We start from the raw sequence: 22,944 nt of genomic DNA on the forward strand, positions 1-22,944 counted from the left end.
CAAAACAAAAGAAACCCGGGTCTGAAGACACCATCAGCTTCAAGTGGTGAGCTGGAAACTAATGTGGTAAGAGAGCAAGAGCTCGCTTGACAGGGCTAAAAATTAAATTAATGGACAGTTTTAAACCCTGCCATCTTCTTTTTAACATCAACGGAGACCATGAAGCACACTAGTTGGTCTGAAAAGTCAAGCTATGTGATGCTGATGACTTTGATGTCTTGGTCTGCCTCCTGAAATGGCTCAGGGTTGCTCTGGATACAGGAACATGCTGCGGGAATGACAGACAGCACAGTCACAGGAACAATGACACAAAGAGGCAGAAGGTGCTTGCAGTTTTACCTAAACGTCTTGTTTGTCAGGAGGGAGCTGACAGGCCTGCACTGACAGTCAGGAAAGATTAGTACTGGGAAGCTCTGCAAAGGATGGCAGTACTCACAGGCCCGCCGATGGATGAAGGAAAACCACCATCTGCTGGTAGGCACCAGTGTCAATACACTGGAAGGGGAAGGAAGGGCTGGATGAGGTCCAGGGCTCTTTCTGCCCACGTCAAAGCTAAGGAGCTTCCTCTGCCTGTCAGTATGTCAGTGCCAACACATTCAGTGTCTCATTCGTCTCACACCCATAGGAAGGAAAAAAAATGGATGCTGGAACCAGTGAGAAGAGAACCTCTCAGGCTCATTCTGAAGCAGGGCACAAAGAATTCCTAAGTCCTGCATACCTGTTTCCTCCCTCTTCCCTCCCTCCTTCCTCTATGAGACAGAAACAGGCAAGAGCCAGCTGCTTTTGGCTGCTCACGGCCCAGGAACTGGTGTGTGTGTGTTGGGGGAGAAGGCACACTGGATAAAGGAAAAGTACTGAGCAGCACCTTAGACTGGCTAGAAATAGCTTCACAGTCAAAAGCTACAACTCTATGTGCAAACAGCAGTGCTTTGATGGAGTAGAGTACAGGCATAACATGCAGGCATGTACCACTAGTTTGCAGTCTGAGGATTCCAGAAACTGCTAGGCATTAGTCATTTCTTTAACATAGCTATCAACAGTTATAGTTTCTGGCTATGATTCAGTAAGTTTGCTTCTCTAATGTTTAGAATCTTAAACTAAATCTTTTATTTCAAAAACAAAATCAAAACAATTTTCCAGGGAGAGAAGGTGGGCAGAGGATGGACATGTCCTCATTGTCAGCTCCTTCATACCTCCTCAGGCTGGATGGAGACACACATGGAAGAGTGTCACCTCAAGGGCTGTAGTTGGCTCATAGCCTTTACTTAAGTCCCATAACACCCAGGAAGGGTTAGTTCTAGGGGACAGCTCCATGTCACCAGCTAGTCAGCCCCTTTCTCTATGCCCACTCACAACATGGTAGAACCTAGCAAACCATTCATCTACAACAGAATATGAAGCTAATGCTGCCCTTGCTTCCTGTGCCACTAGGTGAGAAGATAAACAACTCAGCAACAAGGTACACAGAACCCTTGCAAGCCAGCTAGTACCTGTCCTTGCACTGTCAGTGACATTTCTGAGACTAGCCTGAACCCAGACTCCTCATATCAACGGGACAGGTTTGGTCATCTGCACTGGAGTATAAAGAGAAATCAAGCCAAGTTTGAGCCACAAGTAGACTGTGACACATTTCTGAGTTAGGTTAAAATGTCACATGTGCACAGGAAGTAGGTGAACAAGTTTTTTGAGGGAGGTGATGCCGAGGCAGAACTGACATCTAACCCTGAGGAGATGCTCCCTGTGGTAATATCAGGAGCTAGGGTGCCTCAAGGAAAGTATTGGTTCGGAAGATGGAGGAGACGATCTTCCCTGTAGCATTGATGGTGCCTTCACTGTCTGAACTGGATTCGGAGTCACTGCTCCCAGAGTAGGCACCCAAGCCAGGGAGGATGCCGATGCACACAGCAGCAGACGGGCAGTGGATGGAGGGAGGTCCACTCAGAGAAGAGCTTCCAAGAGACATGCAGGACTGGGCCTCTGCAAAAAGAGGACAGGAAGTTAGCCACCACCCTTCCTAATGCTGCAGGGCCATTCCCAGCCTACACACTGTACTGGGGCTTTCTATAAAAAAGCCCCAGTGCTGCAGAACAACTCTATGCAATCTCTGGAGGCTCTGGACATCTTTGTGTTACAGTTGAAGAAGCTGACAAAGAAGAGAGTACATAGTTGAATGACTGCCTACACTCTCTTGCCACCCACGAGTTCTGAGATGGGGAACAAACCTTGTAGTCACCTATCATAGTTTGATTCCCGTCCTCACAAGTCATGGCAATTGCAGCAAGTGGGACTCAGGTCTGATGTCTTCCTTAGCTACTCTTAGTAGCTGTGATCAAGAGACACCTGTGAGTGATACTAACGATTCTGCGATGCCACACTTAAAGAGACCAGTAACCAACTGGCAGACATTAGCCACACAGCTATGCTCTTTATTAAGGCAATTTCCCACCCCTGGGAGAGGAGCGCCTCAGAAACTGATTTTACCACTTTTACTTTTTAGTTTTTTTATGCGAGACCCCCCTGAAGGAAACATTTTAAAACTATATACAATGCCACCAAGTATCTGGGTTCTTTTCTTCCCAGGATATGCACAGTGATTCTGCTACTCCAAAGACAAAGGCCTTCATCAACAACATGCAGAACGACAACTGAAGGCAAAATGAAGAGGCAGGGAGAGATTAAAGCACATACTGTACTCTTGAAAAGGACCTGAGTTCAGTTCCCAGCACTATGTCAGCTAGTTCACAACCTGTAACTACCTTTACTCCTGCTTGAAGGGCCGGGAAGCCTTCTGATGGTCTTCACGGCTGCATTCATGCACACACACCCAGACACATACAAAGATACATAAATACACAATTAAGAACCAAAATGTTTTAAAAAGTCAAACAAACCTAAACTGAGAATGGCACTCCATTCTTTCTTCCCTCTGAATGTTTCCAGCCTCATTTAACCATTTGTTGTATACAAGTTGTATTTAACAGCTTGTATGTGGGTGTTCTCCCTGCTTACTGATGAGGGGAGTCAGGTAAGTCGTAAGTATACAGGCCAGAGTATAAAACACTGAATTAAATCCACACCAGAAGATGCTGTACTAAAGCAATGCCAAAGCTCAGAGTTTGTAAGTCATTGCCTGGGGCCGACAAGGACGTCCCTTTTGGGGACTGGCTTCTACAAATCAAGTCGCACTTGTGCAGAACCTCAAGAGAATGCAGAAGGGACACTTGAGTCCAGAGATATACTGAGAAGCTAAGGCCATCAGTTTTCTAGGGCACAGATTTCAGCTAAGGGTGTCTGCTCCTCTCTAGCAGGGAAGGGAGAAACTGCTAGAGATAAGTGTACTCCAAATCTCAAAAGGCAAAATGAGCAGTGTCTGGGAGACAGCAGTTACAGTGCAAAGGAGACAGTGTGAAGAATGTTCACAACAATTATCACGAAGCTAACAACTTTTGAGATATAACAAGCTCTTCTAATTTGTTAAAAACAAAACAAACAAACAAACAAACAAAAAACAAGAAAACCCAAGCTGGGAGGCCCCCAAAATGATTCAGTGGTAGGCACTTGCATAGCAGGTTAGGGCTCTGGGTTTAATCACCTGCACTGATGAAGGAAGGAAGGAAGGAAGGAAGGGAGGGAAGAAGGGAGGGAGGGAAGGAAAAATGGGAGGGAGGGAGGGGAGAAGGAAGGAAGAAAGGAAGGAAGGAAGGAAGGAAGGAAGGAAGGAAGGAAGGAAGGGAGGAAGGAAGGAATGGAGAAAGGGAAGGAGGGAGGAAGGGAGGGAGGGAGGAAAGAAGGATGGATGGATCAATCAACAACCCCAAAACACACAGAGCAGAGTATGGCATTGCACAGCTCTAATCCCAACTCTTGGGAGGCAAAGACAGGAGGATTGCTGTAAATTCAACACCAGCCAGGGCTACAAAAGAGTCTGTAGTAGTGGTGGTGGTGGTGGTGGTGGTGGTGGTGGTGGTGGTGGGCACCCTATGATGGAGGTCTGTCATATCAGAGTTTTCTGTCTAGCATGCAATGAAGTCCTGGGTTTGATCCCCAGCACTGCAAAAACTTGGCATGGTAATTTGCTTCATAATATTATGTCCACTTGACACAGCTAGAGTTATGTGAAAGGAACTTAACTGAGGAAGTGCCTCCCTCCATAAGATCTAGCTGTAGAGCATTCTCTTAATGATTGGACCCAGTCCATTGTGAGTGGTCCCATTTTTTCAAACCTTGTCTTTAAAAAAAAAAGACACAGATGACACGAGCAGTTCAAAAACAATAAAACATGGGTTCTAAACACAGGAACAGAAAAAATATATTAGCAATGTCCTCCAAACTTAGCCAACTGTTGCAAACATGGTCCCCGAAGCAAAATATCTACCACCTTCATTAGATAAGCTGTGGCTGCTTATAAGAGACCATTCCAAGAAGGCCTGCAAGTGGCTTAGTTCCCTCAGAGCAGGTAAAGGCGGGGAGGGTCACAGGCTCTCCCTTCCTAAAGATGAAGGGTTCCTCCCAGGCCCAGAGTACTATGCCAAGGCTTTCCCCGAAGCAGCAGCCCCAGTGCAACAAACCAATCCAAATACTCACAGAAAGACTGTGTTCATCCTTGTGTTACACAAGGACACTCCAGCCATTCCTCCCAGCCATATACAATTCTGCCCTAATTGTGCCTAGGGTAGACTGTTGGGGTATTTTGGAAGGTGCTAAAGTGTATAGGCTAGGGAAGGCTGAGAGGACTCTATCTATGCAGCTAAGGGAAGCAAGCCATCATCCAGTTGAGTAAACAACCTTAGTATGGCTGCTTGTCCCAACCTCTCATGCTCCGGCAGCAACCTCTCACCTATGATCTGTAAGCATGCTTAATAAACAAACTGGTCCTATAGGGTAAATTCTGGGAGAATCATACTTTGGTTTGTTGTTGAGGCCTTCTAAGAAAAGGACAAATGGGGCAGTGGTGGCGCACGCCTTTAATCCCAGCACTTGGGAGGCAGAGGCAAGCGGATTTCTGAATTCAAGGCCAGCCTGGTCTACAGAGTGAGTTCCAGGACAGCCAGGGCTATACAGAGAAATCCTGTCTCGAAAAACCAAATCCCCCCCCCCCAAAAAAAAGGAAAGAAAAGGGCAAATGTTTACATCTCTGTAGGGAAGGTCTTCTCACAATATCAGTGGTGTTCCTGAGATCTGTGTACAGCAGCAAAAGGGAACTGTCTATAGACGCTGTGCTGGTAACTGTCAGTTTAGCACAAACTTCACCTGAGGAATTGTCCTCATCAGACTGACCTACAGGCATATCTGTGGAACATTTTCTTAATTAATGATAGATGTGGGAGGGACCAGCCCATTGTAGTCACTGCCACTCTTGGGCAGATGGTCCTGGGTTCTCTAAGAAAACAAGCATAGCAAGCCATGGCCAGCAAGCCAGGAAGCAGTACTCCTCCATGGCTCCTACGGAGTTCCTGCCCTGACTTCCTATAGCAATGGACTTGAACTTCGAGTATAAAATAAACCTTTTCCTCCTCCAAGATGGTTTGGTTGGGGGTTTGTTATAGCAACAGAGAAGCAAACTAGGACAGTAGGCAAGAGGCAAAGAATGAAGAATCCTGGGCTTTACTCTTTGTAGCTGGGGCTTCAGCTCAGTGTACTGAACACAGAGCACTACCCTAGTATACACTCTGCTCTGCGTCCCATCATTAGGACTATGGAGGAAGAGGGAAGGAAACAATAATGAGTCTGTGTCCTCACTGGAAAGACGTGCTCAATGAAAAGGTGAGAAGCAGACAACAGATGTAATTTGGGGAAAATCAAGAACATGCCCATGCACATATATGACAAAGCCTGAAAAAATGTAGCAGTGTATGGGAAGTAACTGATGGGAAGAAACTGATGGCTAGTGAGCAGGAGAGACTTGCTTTTTTACTGTAATCTTTTAAAAGGGCAAATATAAAAATTGAAAGAGCATTCTGGCCATTTCAACAGAGCAGAATCGTCCCACCCATCTTTTTTACCCACAGTACCCTTCCAATAAGGACGAGCACCACAGAAGCCTCGAGACCTCCTGAAGGGACAGGGCGCCCACTCCACAGAGGACCCTTGAGAGGTGAACCCCAACCACAACTACCATGGGACACACTGGGTATGGCACAAAGTAGGTCAGAATTTATGATGGGAGTTACTGTCACTCTACAGTTCCCCTGCAAATGGTTAATTTGGGGGAGGGGGAGGTGATGGTATAAATCTGATGGTTTTAATATCTGAGACATGACTAGAAGTTGTTAATTCATTCCTCCAGTGTTTGTTGTGTTAATATGCACCACACAGTATACTTTCAGAAGCAGACAATAACAGAATCAAGTTCAGAGTGCTAGGAGGGCTGTAGCTAGCCTCTGTGAGGTCGGCACTGAGTACAGAGCTGTCACAGGAACTGGGGCCATTGTGACCCTGAATTGCTTAAGTGAAAGGACCAGACCCTCCAATTATCTAGGAAGTTTCGAGAGAGAAAAGACTGCAACTCTGACAAATTTCATTCCAAAAGCAGTTACAGCCCAAAGAACAAAGCCCTGCCTTCTGAGCTCACCATTTGGGGGATATTTCCTGCCAACTCTGGCCTTTGCTGGACCACATTGTCATATTGTCTCAGCACAGAGAATTATGAATAGTGAAATGTTCTTGGAATGCAGGCAGATGGAGAGAGTACACAGGCCACCTTGTGTCTGCTGGCTCTGCTTAAGCTAATTTTCAGTGGAGGAGCTGAATTTCTGTCAGGGCCAGGCTTCCTTCAGGAGGACCAAGACAAAGCCTTCCCATGAAGAGGGCAAGACTGAAGCAAGCCTCAAGGATAGCCAGTCAGTCTCCTCTAGGATCTCTCCTTCTAGCAAAGGAGGGTATTTCTTGCCTAGCTTGCACAAGAATGGAGGGACAAGAAGGCTTTTAGAAAGACATGAAACTGCTTCTCCATGTGTACAATAGGTCCGAACGGACACAAATGTTGTTTCTCTGTGGGAGTGAAAGAGGAAGAGGCTCTTCACTGAAGATCCTTTGAAAGGTATAGCTACTATCCCTGGAACTGTGGAGAAACAATTTTAAAAGCATCCATTATTTGTTTGAGAAAGAAATAAATGAAAACTCTGTTTTATAGATGACCAACTGAGTTGAATTAGATCCTCAATCCCACAGGTACAACTAAAAGCAAACTCTTGGATTCCTCATTCCAGCTCAAGAACACTCCCCTCTACTTACAACTTCATGCTATCTAATACAGAGTCAGATTTCACTACATAAGAAGTCACCACCTTCAAAGAAAATAAGACTCCTGAATTCCATTAAGCTCAGAGCAATCCAACCATCAGCAGGAGCTGGGCATTCTGTCTGCCACAGGTGAAATCAAGAAACCTGACATTTGGCAAGACAGAGAAAAACCTTTTGTGAGCAGAGGTCATTTGACCAGGGCTTATAAACACTCCTGGGAGAACTCAATTGTTATATATCAATGCTACTGATTTGTAACATACCACTTTTGTAGGGCAACTGACATATTCATGGTAGAAATTCCTCCTTAGTATAAAACAGTTTGGCATTAAGTTAAGGCAGGCTTGTTTAAAGAAAAATAAAGCGCTGGGCAGTGGTGGTGCATGCCTTTAATCCCAGCACTTGAGAGGCAGAGGCAGGTGGATTTCTGACTTCGAGGCCAGCCTGGTCTACAGAGTGAGTTCCAGGACAGCCAGAGCTAGACAGAGAAACCCTGTCTCGAAAAACCTAAAAAAATAAAAAATAAAATAAAAAAAAGAGAGAAATAATGAATCCCTTTACATAAGATGGACTCTTCCTACAGTTCTTGTCCATCATGGGTAGAATGAACAGGCCACACCTTACCTTGAGTCTTGTCATCTGGGTCGGGGTCTGGTTTCAGTCTTTTCACACTATTACCACTCTCTGAGCTGTAACCAAAAACACAGTGATTTGAGCTATGTTGAATCATATGTTGATCAACATGGAGAATCAGGGCACCAGAATCATTTACGAGAGTTTGGGGCAGTCTCAAGGAGCTGGGATGATTGAAATAAAAAGCCTTCATTTCACTTCCTAGCCTCTTCTTAAATATAAAATCTGCTAGAAAGAGAGCTTAACCCCCAAACAAACCCGAGGACACAGCATGGACACTTTGCCTTTCTGTCCTCTTTATCATTCAACTGATGGACTTCAAGAGTATTTACACATTTCACAATGACAAAAATATAAGTTGTTAAAGGGAATATTGTTGATGACATCCTGAGACACTCAAAAGATTTTCACTAGAAGAGAAGAATACATTTCAATGGAGAAAGACATTCTACCAGAAGAAAAGATGGTGATGTAAGTCTAAATAGGTGTCTGTTTACAGATGGGCCAGAGTCTAATTTGTGGCATGAAACACAATAAGGTCCTGGGCCATCATAGTGCATAGAAGACAGCAAATGGAGCACAAGATCTAAAGGTCCCTTTTGTGGGAGGGAGTTGTGTTGGGGAGACTGTGCCCACAGCTTCAATAGTAAGCAAGTGCTTTAGCACAGAACTTCAGCCTTGGCCAGAGGTCATCTGTTTACATAATTTTTCAGGAGTTAAAATAGCTATTTAGTTTTGCTGAGTATGCCTGCCTGTTATATTTCAAGATCTATCACTAAAAATATAGAAACAAAGTATATATAATGGAAAGAAAAAATATTTTAAGGTCATTTTTACTTTTTTCTCAAAAGCAAGAATATAATTTTTTTTAAAAAAAAAATAAAAAGGTAGCTGATGTAGTTCAGTTGTTAAGACTATGGCCAGTACCTACGGAAAGCTGTGGGTTCAATCCCCCAAACAGCATAAACCAGGCATGGGGTGACACCCTGTAATCCCAGTACTTAGGTGAAACAGGAGGGTCAGAAGCCCAAGGTCATCTATGGCTGTATAGTGAGTTTGAGACCAGATTAGAATACATACACCTTGCTCTATAAGTAAGTAAATAAACAAAGAGCAAAAATAAGACAGCATTAAGATGGTAGAAATTATATTTTAAAATCTAAATACAGACCACACAAACTAGTAAAAACTAGATTACGTAAATACATTTTAAAGCAGTCATTTAAAGGTACTTAGTTAAAAACTAAAAAAACAACCCACCCAAAACTTAATACCCAGAAAGATTATAAGTGGAAGCTTGGATAAAAAGAGGGTCACGGCAGCTGGGCATGGTGGCACACGCCTTGAATCCCAACACTTGGGAGGCAGAGGCAGGCGGATGGATCTCTGAGTTCGAGGCCAGCCTGGTCTACAGAGTGAGTTCCAGGACAGCCAGGGCTATACAGAGAAACTCTGTCTTGAGAGACAAAAGAAAAAGAAAGGAAGGGTCAAGGCAAATGCTAGCATCAAGCAGGCTGGGGTGCTGTGGTGACTATTCTTCATTGTCAACCTAACTACATCTAGAATTAGCTAAAACCCTGGTATCCCAGCCACTGTTCTTTTGTTGTGGAGAGACACCATGACCAAAGCAACTCTAACAAGAAAGGACTTAACTGGAGCCTTGCTTACACTGTCAGAGGTTTAGTCGATTACCATCATGGCGAGGAGCATGACAGCTTCATGGCATGGCTCTACAGCAGTAGCTGAGAGCTACATCCTGATTCACAGGCAGAGAGAGTCAGACCCAACACAGATGAACTCTAGGAACAAGTGACATAGTCTATAGCCCTACCAAAGAACACGATTGCTAGGCATGGCGGAGCACGCCTGTGATACTAGCACTTGGGAAGCAGAAGCAGCTATCAAGAGCAGTCTGGTTAGGCTGGTGAGATGGCTCAGCAGGGAAGAGCACCAACTGCTCTTCGGAAGGTCATGAGTTCAAATCCCAGCAACCACATGGTGGCTCACAACCACCCATAATGAGATCTGATGCCCTCGTCTGGTGCGTCTGAAGACAGCTACAGTGTACTTACATATAATAAATAAATAAATCTTTAAAAAAAAAAAAAAAAAGAGCAGCCTGGTCTACAAGATCCAGGCCAGCCAGGGCTACACAGTGAGATTCCATCTTTAAAATAAAAATCATGATATACAAACCAAAATAGCACAACACAATAAAGTTAGAGTTAGTAAAGGAAAACCAAGTACCGTATTTCACAGCCTCTAAGATGCTAGGATTATAAGGGTTAGTAGTATTGTGTGTGTATGGGGAGGGGGGTGTATCTTAGAACCAAGTGGTGTATGGACAAGTTAGCTCAATATTGAAAACTTCAAATATATTTCAATATTATTCCTGGGGTGAAGAAGAAATCACAATGGTAATTCTAAATACATGATAGGAAATATAAAACAGTACTCGATGAGAGCTGAAAGAAGTAAACAGCACTGAGTGCCTCTGACTGAAAAGACTGAAAATGAATGAGGGTGGGTATCCCACAGGAATCTGGAACAATAAAACAAGAATAAACCTGAAAAAGATGTGAAACAGGTTAATTTGTTTTGATGCTTCATACACACTCTGGGAGACTCCAGATTTTCACAGGGAATCTGTCCATGCAACTTTAATGACAAGGACTCCCACACTTTACATTTACTAAACCCAAATTGGGGTGAAGCCTAGAAGTCCACATTATTGACAAACTCTCATGTTCTTTTAATAAACCAAGGCAGGGAAGCTCAGAAACTCCTGCCTCGAGAGGTTAATGTGTCATCTTGCTTCAAAAGCAACATTAAGTGATGTACTTTGAAAACCCAAGAGAGACTCTATACAGATCACCAAATATACTAGCAGAACCTTTCCTAAATATGATATAAGGACTAATCAAGGGAGACAGTTGAAATACTCGTTTGGCATCGGAAAGAGTACCTAAGAGTAACTGCACACCTGGGGAGTTCATCAAACTGGCCAAGGTCTGATTCCTGAGAGCCGGTGGACTTTGGGAGGTTTGCATGGGGTGTTTAAAGATTCATGGTTTGTTAAGGTTCCTTCTCAGACCACAATCGTCCCCCTGCTGCTGCTGTACCACGATGACATTTTACATGTGCTCAATGTTCCTAGGAACATCTGCAGCAGATAGAGAATGTGCCAAACCACAAGGCTGCATCAATATTCAAAACATGTGGCTGGTTGCCAATACACCATATTGATTTTCCTAATAGACTGCACTTTACATCATTTCGCCCACGGTCTGGTTGGTCAAGCTGATTCAATCACTTTGGTGCCATTTCAGGATTTGAAAAGGGAAGAGCAAACACGACAAAGAACTTAATCAGAATCTCCAGCAGTGCTACCCCCACAGCAGTCAGTCAGAGTGAGCAGTAGCCAGGTCTCTAACCCGTCACAGCTGCTGAATTCTCTCAAGGCCTCCATAGCAGCTGTTCTCTGGGTCGCTTCTCCCTTGCCTGTCCATCAGAGTCCTGCTGCCCTACCCTGTCAACATCTTTCTAAGCTCTTCTCTAGTTTCCAAAAAGCACACTTCCAGCTGTGCTCCTCCCCCATGTTGTTACCCCCTCACCAACAGCAATCCTGAGGCATTTGCTGCCTCATTTGCCTAGAGATACAAAAGCTCAACACTGAACTCTTGCTTTATTACTGTACAACCATGGACAAAGCTCTTCATCTTCTCCAGCTGTCTTTCCATCTGTAAAACAGGTCACAATAAACTCTGAAGAACTGGAAAGGGCAATTTGTGAGGCCATTAGAGGACATCTAACCTCCAGCAGGTGCTCAGTGAAAAGGAGCTGTATGTCAGCTGAATGAGTGATCCAATCAGGCTAGGGTCAAAGGCTACCGGGACACTAAATCTAGCAGGGGAGAGAGAAAGGCAAGCATACTGGAGCACTGTCACAGCAACATGCTGAATAACCATTTGCTCTGGGCACCACTACCAGTGGCATTTCAGACTATGTAGCCAGAGGGAGATTTTCACCGGGTGCACACGCTCGCTGACCTCTTATGCTTCACAGCTCCTGCCAACAGCTTTGCCTGGGAGAACTTGTTCTTGGTTTCTATGGGTTTCACAGCCAGCTTCTTCTCTACTTCCTTATTTTCTGCAGAAATTCCAACCTTGTTGAGATTACTGTGAGTTACAGGTTAAGGGTCAGATTAACCAAAAGGAAGAAATGCTACAGAGCAAAAGTAAATCCAGAGGACAACAAATATAATCCACAGGCCCCTTGGTGGAATTTAAATGTGAGACCTTCCTGACTTGGTTTCCCAAGTGGTTGGGATACAAACACACAGCACCAGATCCTGTGTGTATGTGCACATGTGTATGTGAATGAAGGCATGTGTGTATTACTGTGTGCACATGTGAAGATCAGGTCTCAGTCATTTCCTGCCTCAGACTCATGAATGTGCCCAACTTTGCTTATACTTTTGAAAATGGCCTTTGGGCTCCTGTGTCATGTCTGTAGGATTCTTCACTTAAAATCTTCTTACTGGAGTACTCTGATGTGCTGCACCAGCAAGACAATCTGCTTTTTATTGTTCTCATCTGAATGCCACCAACAGTCATGAGGACATTCTGCAAAGCCTGATTTCACCTTTAAAAAGTGAGACCTATTTCTAAGGAAGTCATAATAACTTCTCAACTTCCTTTATACTCCGTAAGACCTTTGTTATGTGGCTGCCAAGATGGTCCAGGGAGTAAAGGGACTTGCCACAAGGCTTGAGTTCAACCCCCAGAACACACATAGTAGGCAGAAGGGGGAACAGACTCCTGAAGTTGTCCTCTAACTTTCCATATGCATTTACACACACACACACACACACACACACACACACAGAGAGAGAGAGAGAGAGAGAGAGAGAGAGAGAGAGAGAGAGAGAGGTGGGGGGAGACAGAGAGAGACAGAGGGAGCTCAGGAGAGACAGACAGGTTGGACCTGTTGGTGAAGGCTGCCTTCCAGCTACTTGAGAGGATTAAGCCCTACTCTGATTACAGAATGGTCAAACCAGCCACAGCTGTGGCTGTTCCCAGCTCTGACTGACATTACATCCCAGAACCTTTAGCTTTCCTGTCTCACAATAAAAAGTAGGAAAAAGGCTAAGATACAGCTCAGTGCTAGAGAGGCTGCCTAGCATATGTAAGGTCCTAGGCTCACTCTCCAATACCACAAAAAGGCAGAAAATCCATAAGCAGGGCACTTGTCACATCACGGTCATCACCAGCTCACAAGACTGTTACTTCTGTTATTCTCTCCTCTAGCATATGTTCCTTCCATTTTAGGCTCTTCCTCACAACTTACTAAGCAGGCAAATATCTGACAGTTAGAATGCAGCAGTGCCTTACTGGACAACAGTGACATCTAGTGCTCAAGAAATCCAAGCAGGAGCCTTTGAATGGAGAAACAAGGATCAATCACCTCATCACACACACCAGGCTAGGTGGCAAATGTCTTTACCCACTGAACCACCTTGCCAGCCCTCAGTCTTCATGTTCTTAAAATTACATTTAAACACACACACAGGGAGGTAGGATGCACGTTTGCCAGTAAGTGAACAGAGGTGAGAAACCTTGCAGAAGTCAGTTCTCTATTTCTACCTTATGGGTCCCTGAATCAAATTCAGGACACCAGGGTTTAATTGCTGGGCCATCTTGATCTTGTCAGCCCTAAACATTCCTTTTTATTTGGGGATGGGAGGGTTGAAACAAGAGACTTAATTTTCCTAGTAAAAAATTCTCAAAGTCATTAGTACATTGCAGTTTCTACCTATAACTCTGTCACTAAGGCAGAGTTCAAAAAAAAGGAAGAAAGAACAAAAGAAACCTACTCAATATTAAATACTAAAATGTGAAAAAATGGAAAAATGAGCATACCAAAACATGCATATATTTCTAATAAGAAGCCACAGATAAAAAAAAGAAAACACTTAACTTTTCATTTCTTTAAAGTAGAGAAAAAGGCACCTGCTGCAGGCCTAACAGCCTGGTGGTCGCTGGGCTCCATGTGGCAGAATGAGCCAACTCCCACAAGCTGTCCTCTGACCCACCGCCACATGCATGCTAGGACCTACTCAACTAATAAATATTTTTAGTTAAAGAAAAGCTCCAATCTTTGGCAGCGAGCAAGTAGTAATATTTTTGTTTTTTTGGTTTTTTCGAGACAGGGTTTCTCTGTGTAGCCCTGGCTGTCCTGGAACTCAACTCTATAGACCAGGTTGGCCTCGAACTCAGAAATCCACCTGTTTCTGCCTCCCAAGTGCTGGGATTAAAGGCATGCACCACCACTGCCTGGTCAATATTTTTTCTATTCACATCAAAACTCCCCTTGATAAAACAAACACATCTCAAAAATTTCAGACTTTATTAGACGAAGTACTTTCTGGTTCTTTCATCCTTTTAGTTGAAAACTGAAGGGCATTTTACAGTCATAGCACTATTTTCTGGAATGTTCCTCTGGTAGACACTTATCTGCTAGTCCGCCAACCTAAAATAAAACAATTTATGTGAAAAGTGTAAAACAGCCGGTGTCTGATGCATGGTCCGGAAAGGCCTGCCCATCTCCACAGCTGTGTCAGCTCACGCTGTCACTCTCAGGGGAGAGGCAGAGTTCAGAAGAGTCAGTCATAAGTTAACAGCTGAAAATGAGGGGTAACTTTGCATCGACTCTCAGAATGCACTTGAACCAAGGCTGGCAGGCAGTACTTATGTTCCCAGCTCTGACTGACATTACATCCCAGAGCATCTGCCTACACTGCTTCCTACGCTGTTTAATGGACCTACTGTATACACTCTGCAGGAAAATACTAGCTAGTACAAATATAAAGTCCTACCATCAAACCATCCATAATGGCAGATACCTTTAATCTAAGCTCTGGGGAGGCAGAGGCAGGTGGACCTCTGTCCCCGAGTCCAGTCTTTTCTTACATAATAAATTCCAAGCCAGGCAGGGATGCACACTGACTCTGTCCTACCATCAATTATCAATTCATTGATGAAACATGTTCAAACAGAACAGTGAATTTACTCAACTTACAAGCTTGAAATATCCAAATAGGCTTCCTTGCAGAGGGGTAAAAGTCAGGGACTACCAATAGCTCCTGTGGGCTATATACTCATTTATTCATATATTTATTGAGAATTTACTATATTCCAGGCAGTGGGAAAAAAAAAAAATCAGTCACTGGTTGTTACAGAACTTATTTTATATTCTAGCAGTAAAGAGATAAAATGAGCCAAAGCAAACAAATGAAAATGTGCCCTATTTAAAACAAAATTAGGGGGCTTGGGTAGTTCAGTAGTAGAGAATGTGCTTAGAATGTATAAATCCCCAGATAAAGCAAGTAATACCATGTGGTGGTAAACAGGATGTAATGGTATAGCAATCAGGAGCTGCAACTATACAAAGTGCTTAAGGAAAGGAATACAGAGCTGAGTTCTAAGTCATGAAATGCTAGCCTTGGGAAATCTGAGGGAAGAACATTTCAGGTTGAGGAAACCATGAATTTGAGGCCTTGCAATAGAATTCATTTTATTTGCAAGGAACCTAAAGGCCAGAGGCTAGAATAGAGTGAATGTCAGGAAGAGTGGCTACACAACCCAGGCCAGGCCATTTACCCTAAGTCATGCAGAGCCCTGCAGAGCCTGATTTAAAGAATGCTGACTTGAGCCAGGCATGAGGTGCATATCTGGGGTGCACATCTTTAGCCCCAGAACACAGGAGGCAGAAGCAGGTGATCTTTGTGATTTCAAGGCTAGCCGGGTCTACAAAGTAAGTTCTAGTCTAGTGAGAGCTACATGGTGAGATCCTATCTCAAAAAGAGGTCTACTTTGGCCTAACTACCACAGGGAAAAAAATCACTAGAGTGTTTCAAATAGTAAAGTTACATGATGCCAGGTAACTTTTACAATTTCCCACGTCTGCTCAAAGAACAGATTGTTGGGGCAAAGAGAAATTAGCAGTAACCCTAGCAATACAGAAGAAAGTCCAGAGTGATGAGAAAGCAAGATTTAGAGAGGTCTGGAGAACGCTTCGTAAGTACTTTGACTAAAGCAGAGTAGAGGAGCCAGGGAAGATGGGAGAAGACTCTAAAGGAGGCAAACGTGATTAGGCTCAATGTGGCATGAACTGACAACTGTGCATCAGCTAAGTAAGACATCCAAAGGCATGTGGCATTCATTTGTAATTTTAGCACTCAAGAGGCAAAGAGTCTTTAAGGCCAACCTAGTCTACACAGTAAGACCATCTCAGGAAAATGGGAATAAAGTTATACAAGTAGATGTTTCCAACAAGGCAATATTAAGTCAAAGTAAAATGACCTTCCTTGTTCCCTGAGCTGACTACCAGACTAGTTCTCAGAGTATGGGAGGATTGTCTAATCTATCGGAGTGTTTCTGGACATGCCTTTTTAGGTCTGGGGAAATGGCTCAATTAGTAAAAGCACTGTCTGGGCTAGCATGAGGGCCTAAGTTCCAATCCTGAGCATGTAAGTAAAAACCACGCCTGGTGGGGACAGGTGGATTCTAGCAGTTTACTGGCCAGGCAGCTGAGCTGGCACAGCAGCGCTCAGGTTCAGAGACCCTATCCAAGGGACTAAAGCAGTGGAAGAGTGCGCCACTGCATGAGATCATCTTTGACTTCAGTAAGCATGCACTGTGTGCACAAGCATATCAAAGATCAGAAACATTACTTTTTAAATCTCAGGAGATAATGTCTCCCCAGTGATATTGGCTACCTGCCCATCTAAATCTAACCCTAAAGGCAAGAATACCCCGCTACTGACTGTGAGAACTTATGCCTAGTTAATCCTGAAAAACGTGAAATTCCGATTACAATAGATATGCACATGCAACACACCCCACCAGTCACAGCCAATCAATCACTCAGAGTCACAGGGACATTGGTGCTAACAAACTAAGGACTAGGTAGAAGGCTGCTTTATATTTGTAAGGAAAGCAAGTCATTTCTCTGCAAGCACAAAGGATATTCTGTACTCCTTCAGTTCCTCCAGTTCTTCGTCTCGTCGCTGCTTCTCTATCAGCTCCTGCTGCCGAGAAACCTCATCAAGGAAGTTGGTCTCATCTTCATCTAACCCTCTTACCATGTTTTCTAAGGAAATAAGTGAACAAGGAGCACTAAGGAGACTGAGGGAGCACTGAGGAGACTGAGACAAACAATCTTTTTTGACTTTTCCCTCCCTACATGTTTATTGTGTGCATGTGTACACATGCTCCAGGGCACACACATGACGGCTAAGGGAAAGCCCTGGGAAGTCAATTCTCTCCCTCCAACTGTGGGATCTGGGGACCAACTCAGGATGTCAGCTCATACAACAAGCACTGGTATTCATGAGCCATCCTGTTGGCCATTTTCCATTTTAAACAAGTAGCAGGTTCTTCAAGCAGTTACAAGAAAGAATTGTTAAATATCCCGGCTTTTTAATAAATAGCATGGCATCAAGTCAAAGCATTTCTCCCATTATTAGAAATCAGCAAAAAATTCAAATGGTATCTTAAGCTCTAAGTAAAAAGGAAGGCAGAAGATGGTCTTTTTTCCACTGAATTGAACTCCTGGAGGCTGGATAATCAAGATATTCTATTGCTATTAACAAAGATGGTTTCATGGGCCAAAGTACATCAAAAGGCCCAGTGAGTCCCTCAAATGTCAATTTTCTGAAGCTTACTGAATTTGAACTGCTCCTCATACTCCTGCTGTTTCCTGTCCTTCTGTTCCTGCAGCCGTTCATACAGAGACCGAGGGTCATACGCCTCCTCTGGACATTCTGAAAGGGAGATAGGATAAAGGAGACACAGAATTTAGGTTGTTTCATATTATTTTGGAATCACAAAGAGTAGGAAAAATAGTTAAGTCTCTATACATCTGAGGGTGAAAATAACACAAAGTCTATAGTTTCCCTTTGCACCTCAGACAGAAAGGGGCACGCAGTTTTCAAAGACAACTATTAATGTCACGTTGCTAACTGGATCAGCAGCCAGTTCAAACCTAGCTGCATCTCAGTTCAAACTGCCCCTCCACCTGTAGCAAGCAAGCAACTAGCAGAATCTCCCGGAAGGTACTGCCGTGGGGGAAGGAGGGCAACTATGAGGTACTGGTTTGCTGTGGAGAATTCATATCGCTTACTTCACCCTGTGAACCTGGTTCCTAAACTCTAGTGAGGACAATTACCACCTGCCTGGCAGGGTTTGCGAAGATTAAAAGTTAAATGAGGAGCTGGAGAGTTGGCTCAGTGGTTAAGGGTACTAGCTACTCTTCCAGAGGATCTGGGTTCAATTTCCAGCACCTACATGGCAGCTCACAACTGTCTGTAACTCCAGTTCCAGGGCATCTGACACCCTCACACAGACACACATGCAGGCAACACACACACACACACACACACATTTGTATGTATATAAAGACATACAAATTATTTAAAAAAAAAAAGTTAAGTGAATGATGTCCAACTCTAGGTCTATCTATATACCTTGTGGGTCTTCTGGTTTTCGAACTTTCTCCCATTCTTCTTGCCTCCTTTTGCGCCGCTCATCTAGTTCTGCCTCAGACACAAACCTCTTTTTGATAACAAGGTTACCATCGTCTCCTCCATCCATAATGGAATAGTCTACAGAAAAAAAAAAAAAAATCAAAGGAGAACTACAATTAAAATTCTTAGGAGCAGGGTGGGGATGTAGCTCGGCTGGTATGCTTGCCTAGCATGCACGAAGCTCTGGATTCGATCCAGCAGCACCACATACACAGTGTGTGATAGTGCACATCTATGCTCCAGCACTTGAGACATGGAGTCTATCCTGTCTTATCAGGTCATACACGTCCATGCTATCCACAGACACTGAGAGACTCTAGGATCATTCTGACATGGCGTTCCATAGCATGTCACGCTGAAGGTATCTCCCTGTCACAGCACTCTAGACAAAAGGGCCTCTGGGCTCCTGTGGGCTTCTCAGCTCACATTCACAGCTGTAATATTTGCCACCTTCTTCCAGTTGCTATCTCACTGCCTTGATTTACCTGTTCTTGCTTCCAGAGCAGATTCTAATGGAGACTCTCAGGTGCTTTAGCAGTCAAGTCCAGTCTGTAAAGCAGGGAGGTGGCAGATCTAGGAAAACAAGACACGAGTGTAAAGAGTGGAAGCCAAGGAGCCAGGCCCACCTAACCTTCAGCCCAGTGCTCTCCACAGTAAGCAGCTGCTGCCCCCGATCCTGCCTGTCCTCCCTGTGAGGCAGTGGCCTTCCTTATTCCTACAGGCCTGAGCCCTTAATGCATATCCTGATTTAGAAGACACCAAACTTCCTTTCTGCTTTTTCTTCAACTCTTCAGAGAAGCAGGAAGGAGAAAATAAAGACGGGAATGTCTTATTCCTCTTAAAAGTCAACATTTTGGAGCTGGGGATGTAGCTCAGTGCTATAGCACTTGCCTAGCATGGGCAAATCTTGGGTTGCTAGCTTTTTAAATTTTTTTCTGAAGAATTACAGTTAACTATCTACTCAGACATTTTGTGTTCGAGGCACAAACGCAACCCAACCCAATCTATTCTTGACAACCCATACAATAGTTCATTAGAAACTAAGTCTGGGGCTAAAGAGATGGCTCAGTGATTAAGAGCTCTGACTTCTCTCCCAGTTCAATTTCCAGTCCCTACATTTTGGCTTAAAACTGTCTATAATTCTAGTTCCAGGGGATACAATACCTTTTTCTGGCTTTGGTACATACATATTACCATATGTATGCCACAGACATACACGTAGACAAAATACCCATACACATAAAATAAATAATTTTTTTAAAAAAAGTAAGTCTGCAGCCTCAAAAAGCAGCTAACAATTTAAAGCTCCTCACACGTTACATACTTTTTGCATGTTATCAAGTTCCTCTGCACACAGAGTCTATGGGAAGACTCGCCACAGATGCAGCTGACACATGGCTCAGTCATTTGCTCAAGCATAAGGACAGCAAGTGGTGGAGTTACGGATCAAGTCCAAGTCTGACATCTAATTTTCATATTCTCAGCTAGGTGTCATGGCACATGACTGTAACCCCAGTGCTCATGAACACTGAGGCAGGAGGATCATAAGTACAAGATAAGCCTAGAATACACAGCAAGTTCAAGGCCAGCCCGCACTATATAATGATACCTTGTCTCAAAAATCACATTTTACCCACTTCATCATACTCATACTCCTCCTCCTCCTCCTCCTCCTCCTCCTCCTCCTCCTCCTCCTCCTCCTCCTCCTCCTCCTCCTCCTCTTCAGAAAGCACATACTCTCAGTTAAAACAATGGTATAGGTGGACATGGGAACCAGTCTCTGTAGTCTCAGCCCTCCGAAAGTTAGGGCAGAAAAGTGGGCTAGAGGCCAGTCTGTGCCAGATAGTGAGACCTTATTTCAAAAAACTAAGGGTTGATGTACTTTTCTATTGCTGTGAAAATACAACATGACTGAAGCATCTGATAGGTTTTAATTTTGGGTTTCCAGGAGTTAGAACCCATTACCATCAGGGCAAGGAGCATGGCAACAGGCAGGCAGGCTTGGTGCTGAGGTAGTAGCTGAGAGACCTTACATCTTGATCCACAAGGCACACATTGAGGCAACTGGGAATGTAGAGGGGCTTTTAAACCTCAAAGCTCACTTCCAGTGACCTCCTCCAAATAGGCTTCACCTAGTCCTTCCCAAACAGTTCTACCCACTAGGGACCAAGTGTTCAAATATATGAGCCTATAGAGACCATTCTCATTCAAACCACCATGTTGGGAATATAGCTAAGTGTACTAGGCTCTAGGTTCATTACTCAGCCTAGGGAGAGACACACAAGAAAACAAGGGCATGCCAATTTCAGCTATATTTTCTATATCAAATTCCAGTGCCCAGAATGCAGTGTTTTTGTTTAGTAAAGATAAAAAAAGGGGGTTGGCGAGATGGCTCAATGGGTAAGAGCACTGACTGCTCATCCAAAGATCCTGAGTTCAAATCCCAGCAACCACATGGTGGCTCACAACCACCCATAATGAGATCTGATGCCCTCTTCTGGTGTGTCTGAAGACAGCTACAGTGTACTTAATGTATAATAATAAATAAATTTAAAAAAAAAAAGATTAAAAAAAGGGAATCAAGGCATTATAACCAAACATTCAAAACAGAAGAAATCATCTCAGCCTGAATCCACCCTACTGTTGAGGTTTAGTTCCATGTGAAAAATGAGAATTGTGACAATCACTAGAAAAAATCTAAGTCACCTGAGAGAAGGCTTTCCCCCTACCTGGCCCACAGTGCAGCTTCTTCAGATATAGGGATGTAGCACCACTCAATGCCTGCAGCCAGATACTCAAGACAAACAGCAAGATTACCTTGTCTCTGTAACTTTGCAAAATTCCTCAAGCTCTTTGGAGCAATTTCTTAGGAAACAAGAGCCAACAGCTTATGAAATGTCCCCAGCAGAGAATGTGAACCATGCAGGCACTGGGGAATGGGAGTCACGCTGGACCCTTGATTTCCCCTTCCTACCATTTGCTGTATGTCTCCCTTCCCGCCCTATATCAAGTGTCTACTTTCCTCCCCCTACTCCTGTTTCCTAGTAAATAACTCACAACAGGACAGGTCCTCACAGCCTCCTCCTGGCATCAGAAAACATCACATACACCAAAAACAGAATCAGCAATTCCTATTTTAGACCTTCAAGATGGGCCACTGAGCTCCCTTTCCAGGGAACCAGCTCCCTCTCCACCTTACAGTTAAGTTCCTGCTCTGAAACTTCTGTTCCTATGAACTCCACACATAAATTTTGAGATGACAAAAGGTGACTCTTTTCTAACATGACAACACTTTAATTGTAGTAAGGTAACTCCTACTCTTAACTTGCTGCTTTTCAAAGGAAAACATCTAATATTTTAATCCTACAAGATGGAGATAAATGTGCTTCAAAGCAGAACTTGCCTGACTTGGTGGCACAGTTATGGCTGTAATCTTAGCACTAGAAACAGATACAGAGGATCAAGAGTTCAAGGCCATTCTTGAATACCTGAGACATATCTCAAAAAAACAGGCCAGCAAATGCTTCAGAGAGTAACCATGTGTGCTGCCAAGCCTGATGACCTGAGTTTAATTCCCAGAATCCACATGGTGGAAAGAAAAATGGACTCCTGAAAGCTGTCCTTTGACACATTAAAAAAGTAGTGATGAATGAATAGCCAAATTCTGAGTATTTTGTATAATATTCAGAATATTTCTTCTCCAAAAAATATTCAGCACCACTACAATCTTTTGTTTTTTGAGAACTACAATCTTCTTTCAGTCAGTAACTACAGCCATATAGGTTGGGTAGGGTAGCTCACGCCTATAATCCCAGCACTAGGGAGACTGGCACAGGAAGATTATAAGTTCTAGGCCAGCTTGAGCTATATAATGATTTTTGTTTCAAAATAATACTGCAAGACAAGCTAGCTTAACCTTACACATCTTTTAATATAAGACTGCTCAGTTCAACTAATTTGTTCAACTAATGTTCAACAAATGCCTTCTATTGTGTTCTTTTTATTAAGGTGGCACAGGCAATGATAAAGACAATAGGCTCTAACAGCAAAAAAGTTCAGAATTTGGCTCTGCCAAGATTAGAACTTGGTATGACACTGGGCTAATCACTTAATTCTTCTGAGTCTTGGCATCTTTATCCCCAGATCACACTCACCAAAGGTGGCCAAGACAGCCCTGTACAACATAAAGTCGTTCTGTGGGAAAACAAGACAATTCATGCAAAGCACTTGGCACAGTATTTGGCACATTTCAGAATGCTTTGAAAGGCTTCCCATTACCATACAGAACTATGTTACGCTCTGAGCTGGGTACAGTGGTTAAAAAAAACTGTGTGCACTCAAGGAATAGGAAGAAATCAATCATAAACAATTATGACCTTTTAAGTAGGAAAGGGACCACATCAAACTGAGAAGTTAGAAAACACATAAAACTTTAATGTACACATATATCATTCTCTCCACATGTAAGTTGGTAATTCTAC

The 22,944-nt window shown here is 43.6% G+C and overlaps 1 protein-coding gene across 3 annotated transcripts in view; it reads right to left on the reverse strand.

Annotated features, from left to right (window-relative positions):
- Positions 1-333: 333 nt before the first annotated feature.
- Psme3ip1 (proteasome activator subunit 3 interacting protein 1) overlaps positions 334-22,944 on the reverse strand; it is a 32,118-nt gene continuing 9,507 nt past the window's right edge. For all 3 annotated transcript variants that reach the window (XM_031340916.1, XM_031340915.1, XM_031340914.1), the window contains exons 2-8: positions 18,949-19,036; positions 18,404-18,541; positions 17,603-17,701; positions 16,907-17,028; positions 11,925-12,055; positions 7,867-7,931; positions 334-1,977 (exon numbers count right to left, since the gene is read on the reverse strand). In XM_031340916.1, coding sequence (XP_031196776.1) covers positions 1,757-1,977; positions 7,867-7,931; positions 11,925-12,055; positions 16,907-17,028; positions 17,603-17,701; positions 18,404-18,530 — 765 coding nt within the window. In that variant the 5' untranslated portion in view covers positions 18,531-18,541; positions 18,949-19,036 and the 3' untranslated portion in view covers positions 334-1,756. The remainder of the gene's footprint in view (positions 1,978-7,866; positions 7,932-11,924; positions 12,056-16,906; positions 17,029-17,602; positions 17,702-18,403; positions 18,542-18,948; positions 19,037-22,944) is intronic.

The sequence above is a fragment of the Mastomys coucha genome, unplaced genomic scaffold, assembly GCF_008632895.1.
Source record: "Mastomys coucha isolate ucsf_1 unplaced genomic scaffold, UCSF_Mcou_1 pScaffold22, whole genome shotgun sequence".
Lineage (NCBI taxonomy): Eukaryota > Metazoa > Chordata > Mammalia > Rodentia > Muridae > Mastomys > Mastomys coucha.